This window comes from Coregonus clupeaformis, chromosome 4 (genome assembly GCF_020615455.1).
Source record: "Coregonus clupeaformis isolate EN_2021a chromosome 4, ASM2061545v1, whole genome shotgun sequence".
NCBI lineage: Eukaryota > Metazoa > Chordata > Actinopteri > Salmoniformes > Salmonidae > Coregonus > Coregonus clupeaformis.
In genome coordinates this window covers 10,005,053-10,012,773 of record NC_059195.1, presented here as the reverse complement: position 1 = coordinate 10,012,773, position 7,721 = coordinate 10,005,053, and the positions used below count along the sequence as shown (strand labels likewise).

The 7,721-nt window shown below is 36.0% G+C and overlaps 1 protein-coding gene across 1 annotated transcript; it reads left to right on the top strand.

Annotated features, from left to right (window-relative positions):
• The first annotated feature begins 1,683 nt into the window (after positions 1–1,683).
• Positions 1,684–4,720, top strand: LOC121555936 (protein FEV). The gene is made up of 3 exons (XM_041869782.2): positions 1,684–2,048; positions 2,497–2,568; positions 3,084–4,720. The coding sequence occupies exons 1-3, from the start codon at positions 2,000–2,002 to the stop codon at positions 3,620–3,622; spliced, it is 660 nt and encodes a 219-aa protein (XP_041725716.1). The 5' UTR covers positions 1,684–1,999; the 3' UTR covers positions 3,623–4,720.
• Positions 4,721–7,721: the final 3,001 nt, after the last annotated feature.

Genomic DNA, 7,721 nt, shown 5'->3' with positions numbered 1-7,721 from the left:
ATGCAGGAGGCACTGCACTTTTCTTGGCTTCTCACAATCGATTTCCTGTGCGCACATAGCATGGTCTCATTTTGTAATCAGATATATACAATTATATATGCCTTCATGTGGGATTGCTTTACAGTCAATAGGCCTTATGTAAAGTGTTATTGAAGGGTGGAATCCTAATTTGAGATTCGTGCATAACTACCACCACCGACATTATGATTTATGCGCACAGGTGTCAAATTATGATTCGACCTGAAGTGTTTTATAGCCTATCCTTTGTTTGAATGGACAAATATTTAAGGTGAAACTATAAATACAACAAGGACATCAAAACTGAAACTATAACTTGGAGTACACCAGAATGGGCCAATAATATTTAATTCAAACCTTTCGAAAATGATCTAGCATTCGAGGCTTGTTTTAAGTTGCCTGCGACCTGTTTAAAGACTCAGGCAGCTAAAGCAAGTCTGGGACGCCAGACACAACTCTTCTGAGTGCAGCAGCAGCAGCGGAACCGGTGGAGGGAGAGGCGTGGTGGGGACGTGGAATATAATTGCCTACTCCATGAGTCATATAATAGCCTTGCTTAGCAGTCACATACATACTCTCAGGTCTCATATCGTTTGCTCCTGTTATCTTTGCACTGGGCAACTATGACTTGATACACGCGCACACATAACACATTTTCTTGCAAATATTTCATTTGCATCAATGCATGGTGATTTACATGAAATGTTATGTTTATGTTTATGTTATGTTTATTATGTGTATTTAATTATTGACATGTGTTGTGATTAGAAATACCTATTATTAAATTGGTAAAAGTAGCAGAAAACGTTTTAGAATGTCTACAAAATCTACAATTTGCTGTACATTTTGCGTGTCGATGGCATATGACAACTAATAAAGTGTTTGCCTTAAATACTGTGACTGTTATTCCCTTTTTATTGCACTTACTCACTGAATATTTTCACAGCTCATCTCATTAATGTTATCTGCCCACAATGTATTTTCTTCATATTCCTTAGGCTAGGACTAGGCTACTTTTATATGGAGGCAGTTATTGTATTTCAAGGAAAATCTGAATAAAGAAAATGCATTATTATTATTATTATTATTATTATTATTATTATTATTATTATTATTATACTGAGCCTCTGTATTATTAGGCCTATTATGATCATAATAATGGGTATGGTTCTGAGTATGATTATGATTCCTTAGATTATTATTGTTATTAGGCCTATTGTAGTTATTATTATTATTATTATTAGGCCTATTGTAGTTATTATTATTATTATTATTATTATTATTCGGTCAATTGTTGTTATTATTATGCTATTATTAGGCTAATGGCCTTTTGTGGATCATGGATGGGGCCTTGTGAGGTAGCTTGGACGTTTGTCGTCGCAGGATTGCTTTTGATTAATAGAGAATTGTTCTCTCCTGGCTTTACATCGTTAAACATAATTTAAGATATTGTTTTAGATTTAGCCTCATTACACTACGATTGTATATAGCCTTATACTCATAAACAGAAGGTTGGTGATACAATGTTCTTGTTTTCCCAGGTGCATTGAGGCGTGTTTTTAAGGTCAATATTATTTTCCAAAATGAAATAGGTCTCTGTGTTTGCAAAGAGGTAAAGAGGCGGAAAAGAGAGGGGATCTGAACTGGTTTTCCATGTCAAACACTTCAATTCTCCATAGAAACTCTGATCTTAACGCGGAAACTTTATTAAACTCTGATGGTGGATTGATAAGGCCGAATTTCTCTCGGATCTTTTTATTGTGGAGACCGGGGAGAGATGACAGAGGCAAATTGCTCTTTTAATTAAAGCAATGCACCAGAGGAAATTGCTGTCTGAATATTGTCTCAGAGATGGGGTTTGTGACAGTTGCCTGGAAACTTCAATCTGTCCCACATTTATTCCAGATCACAGTTATGAGATAAAGTTTAATAAAAATCTTTGCCCGAATGAAATCCAACCCTTTCTTGAACAACAGCTACAATGAGACAGAACTGCGGAGGAAACCTTATGTTTAACATGTATCTCTCAGGTTCGTGCTTTTGTACGTGATATTTGAAATATTATTGCTTTATAGGCTATTCAGATGAGGGAAATCGTCTTTATTCCTTGGATAGTGATTCTGCTTCTAGCTATCGACTGCTCTGCCTTTTCAATCTGTAGCACGTATCCTCTTTTGTCGGAAATCGGATATCCTCTTTCCTGAACGCGTTTCCTGGCTTCAGCCGTAAAGCTTGGAGGAAGAAACCACAAATATTACAAAACAGAGCATTAGTTAGAGACTAGATTATAAGCTACAACCATAGTTTTTAAATGCTTTTGATCATATTTTCAATCTGAAGAGAAATATTTCAAATTGTTATTGTATTTTAACATATAATTTTGCAATGAATACTTATTTTACATGAATATATGCTATATTTTCAAATAATATTGGTTTAATAACATATTTATTTGTGTTAATGACCGGTCTATTGCAGATCCAACAGAAAATCTGTTGAAAGAAAGCAAAGGTGCATCCTGGAGTCCCATAAACACAGGAGTGCAAAAAGGTAAGAAAATGTTTAAATTTGTATTTATTTTATGCATCCCAACCCAGTAAGTATTATAGGCATTCCGAGCATTTTTATTAATGAATATAAGCTTTACCTTTTAATTTTTTAAATAATCTTCAGTCCATAGAATCACTGCCATTGATTTGATTAGAGATAATTAATCAGCTGAAAGAAAATGATAACACGTTCTACATGGAACTCCCAATGAACCCCTTTTTCTGAGTGCACAATAAATACGTCATTGTGTTGTTTGTGAACTAGGCATCCTTTTTAGACAAATATTTTTCTTTCGTGCTTTTGTAATTGCAAGACATATAGACATTGATGAAATTTAACCAAATTGTTGTCCAACTACTGATAGGTTATCGACATGTTTATTCTATGCGTAATTGGCCATTTATTTTGGAAATCAAGTTAAATACATTTTTCAAATATTCTATCAAATAATTAATGCTTATTTTCCCGTATTGTCCCCGTCACAAATGTATATTATTATGTGTTATTTTGAAAAGGCAGTGGACAGATTCAGCTATGGCAGTTTCTCCTCGAACTCCTGTCAGACAGCGCCAACATGTCTTGCATCGCCTGGGAAGGGACGAATGGAGAATTCAAGCTAATTGAACCAGATGAGGTGGCCCGGCGATGGGGCGAGCGCAAAAGCAAGCCCAACATGAACTACGACAAACTCAGCCGCGCATTGCGCTACTACTACGACAAAAACATCATGACAAAGGTCCATGGGAAGCGATATGCTTACAAGTTCGACTTTCACGGGTTGGCTCAGGTTTGTCAACCTTCGACAACCGAGCAAGCTCTTTATAAATTCCAGAGTAATTTTGCCCCCATTCCCTTTTCAGGGATTTCAAAGCTAAACCTGGTTGGTCCAGGCGTCGGTTCGTCTGGATTCTCGTATTGGCCGGGGTCGACACCGACTCTCTACCACAGTCACAACCTCCAACCCCCGGGACCGTTTGGTTCTGTGTCTGCCTCGCACATCAGCTGTGTCAACAACATCAACAACCTGAATAATATCAATAACCACTACAATTGACTCCTATTAAATCTACTAATAATGTAGTTTAAAAAGGCCTAATCATAATTCACAATGATAGCTGAAGGCGCGCCTTTTAAAATTAGGCCTATGAATTATGATTTTCCCTCTTGAAATGTTGTCTTGTGGACCAACATTTTTTTAAATCCTAAGTGAATGGGCCTATGGGCAAATCATTAAACATTTGTGGAAAGATTCAAATTGAATGACATGCTTGTTTTTTTGTTGTTGTTTATTTTATTTTTTATATGTAGCCTATTTCAAACAAAATCTAGATTAAGAACCATTTTCTTGCTTATTTTTCTCTCGTTGATAAGACATGACTGTTGTGTTCAGTACGAAAACGTTCTCGAACGTTGCAGATAGAAATACTACAAATAGAGCCGACGTAATTCCTTATTCTACATGTCAGAGATGCATGTTCTTTCTACCTGAACGTTCCAAAACGTTGCGTCCTGCTGAACGCACCCCTGGTGTCTGCAAGAGATTGTCTGGCTTCTAGCGCCATCAGGTGGCTATTAATTAGGCATATACATACTGATTTGATCTCAAATAAGCTTGCAGTGTTCTTTTCAAAGTAGGGATATTACTGCGACTCTAAAAATATTATGGAGATAAAGATATATCGTCACTTTAAATAGCCTTTGTTATGTTAAGCCTACATGTAGATGTAGCCTACACAGACAGTTTACAATGCAGTGCAGGTGTCTCCTTTAGTTACGACTACAAAAGGGTTTGCCTTTTAGTTTTTATACGTTTTTCTTGTAGTCTATTTTGACATTTTACACACAGATTCGACATTTTTATGCACGAAAATAAATAAATAGATTGTTCGATTAACACTTAAAACCTCTTAGATACTCTGTCTTTGAAATTGTAGGCTGCAAATGCCATTTGATATCATGCATGAAATTGTGTGTTGATTAGACATGTCATATGACATCGGATTGTAAACTAATTTCAAATCGGGCATATGGTCTTTAGATTGTCAAGATATATTTTTCCACACATTTCCAAAAAGCTATATCCACCAATTTTTCACATTTGTGTTTTTTCATCAGAAATGATTGCTTATGGGTACCTTAATTTCTGTGTAAAATATTACTGTTCTCAGATTTTGTTGTGTGTGATTTTTAAAAATTGTTTTAACAAAATGCTATATATCCATCTTTTTGCTCGAATGGAATGTTCATATCCTGTAAAATGTCAAATGTAGGCTAATTGTTTTACATACAGATCTCATACTACTGTATACAAAAAGTAGATTTAAAAAATATATATTGATGTCCCAAATGTATCACTTGTACATTTCTTTATAAAAAATGTAGTTACTTGTTACATTTGACTGTGAAAAACCTAGCAGTACTACCTATTTTTCTCTGAGAGAGGCAGATATTTAGCATTTTGCAAGAAAACATAATTATGTCTCTCTAAAATGAAACTATCAAGTGATAGATTTTAAACAAATACATGTCTCTCATTGAACAACCCCATGCCATGATTAGATAGTGAAAAAACCCAATAATCTCTTTCATAATTTGTGTAAACAATAAAAGCGAATTTACCAACATTTCTGAAAATGGGTAGGTCTATATAACGTTTTGGAATGAAACTCTTCACATGTACCTATTCCATTACATCTTATTCGTTCTCTTGTTGTTAGCCTATTGTAGCCTATAAAATGAACATGTTATTGAATAAATCGAGTGTCATTTGTACAGTGGATGTCTGTCATTTGTTGAGGCTTAGGCATGCATGCTATTAGACCTATTGTAGATTTGATTAGTGACATTTTGTGAACTTAGAATGTTATTTTACATGCATTTTATTTTTGTAGAATTATCACAGAATGTATGCAGATGATTTTTCCAAGTGCACAACACATTTCGCTCTCAGCTTGGTTGATGATCTTATGGTGACGTATTATTAGGCCTACATTATTTTCAGCCACACAGCGGCGCTACGTCATACTGTTTGCATAACATTATGAGCAATTGGACTGATCTACATTTAAAAACATGACCCACTGTTCCATGTGCTATTTTGTTCTGAGGGAGAAATGTTTTGTCTTACTTTAAATCTAGATAAAAAAGGAAGTAGGCCTATTTCAACATTTGTTTTCACCTTCATTGCTGTGGATCAGGTCATTGGACACACTTACAGTGCCTTCAGAAAGCATTCACACCACTTGACTTTTTCCACATTTTGTTTTGTTACAAAGTAGGATTACAATGGATTTAATTGTCGTTTTTTGTCAACAATCTACACAAAACACTCTGTAATGTCAAAGTGGAAGAAAAATTCGAACATCTGCAAAACAAAACATGAATAAATAAACACTAATATGTCTTGATTCAATAAATATTCAAACCCCTGAGTCAATACATGTTAGAATCACCTTTGGCAGCTGTGAGTCTTTCTGGGTAAGTCTCTAAGCGCTTTCCACACCTGGATTACGTAACATTTGCCCATTATTCTTTTCAAATTTCTTCAAGCTCTGTCAAATTGGTTGTTGGTCATTGCTAAACAACCATTTTCAGGTCTTGCCATAATTTTCAAGCAGATTTAAATCAAAACTGTTACTCAGCCACTCAGGAACATTCACTGTCTTCTTGGTAATCAACTCCAGTGTAGATTTGGCCTTGTGTTTTAGGTTATTGTCCTGCTGAAAGCTGAATTCATCTCCCAGTGTCTGGTAGAAAGCAGACTGAACCAGATTTTCCTCTAGGATTTTGCCTGTGCTTAGCTTCATTCCATTTTTTTTATCCTGAAAAACTACCCAGTCCTTAACGATTACAAGCATACCCATAACATGATTCAGCCACTATTATGCTTGAAAAAATGGAAAGTGGTATTCAGTAATGTGTTGTATTGGATATGCCCCAAACATAACACTGTGTGTTCAGGACAAAAAGGTAATTGCTTTGCCACATTATTTAGCAGTATTACTTTAGTGTCTTTTTGCAAACAGGATGCATGTTTTTGAATATTTTTATTATGTACAGGCTCCCTTCTTTTCCTTCTGTCATTTAGGTTAGTATTGTGGAGTAACTACAGTATATTGATGGTATGGGTCTACATGCCATCCATGTCAGATTGCCTGTATCTGGTAAAGGATTACTTCTCATAAGCTCGTATGTAACCTAAACCTACATTTAGACATTGCTGTCAGGCAAGTGGTTTAAGATCCAGAGAAACAACTATTCACTCGTTGTCTGTGGAGCTAATTTGATGTCATAGATCGAGAATGCCTCCTGCATGGTTGCATATTGTGAGGAGGCTGATAAGAACACAGCAGTGTGTGTGTGTGTGACCTGCATATCAATAGAGCCACCAGGAACCCTTTCCTCTATTGATGGCAGGCAGGCAGCACTCGAGACACCAGACGCATTTCAAATCCCCTGCCTCCTCTCCCTCTGTCTGCACATTGCCAGGCCAACAGAGGCCAAGGCATGATCTCGGTTTCTCTCTATTCCTGTTCTCACACTATAGACTACTTAAAGAAAGTGTCCCTATAGCAATGACATGCACTTTCAAAAGATGAAAAGAAGAGCACAATCAAGATATGTATACTGATATAAACTGTTTATAGCTTTACCAAATAATATATATATTTTTAAATTACTGTATACAATACAATTGAGGTGAGGGCATTGGAAATGCTTTTGGCAGTTAATCTGCTTCTGTTCTGTGGTGGCACTGTGTGCTCTTTTTAAAGGATGTGTCCCAATCGTTCAAAGGCCCTAGGATCCAGGTGGGGGTGATCTTCCAGTCACTGGGACGACAACCCAAGTTGGGATGGGGGGAGGATTTAGTGGGTGGCATAGTGAAGAACAATTGGAGGTTTAGTAGTGCAAATATGATGGTACAGCTAAATGGACGCTCAATCATTATAGTACTTTTTATAGTAAGTTTACAAACATATATTATGATAAATAGAATTGAAACATACAGTGGGGAAAAAAGTATTTAGTCAGCCACCAATTGTGAAAGTTCTCCCACTTAAAAAGATGAGAGAGGCCTGTAATTTTCATCATAGGTACACGTCAACTATGACAGACAAATTGAGGAAAAAACATCCAGAAAATCACATTGTAGG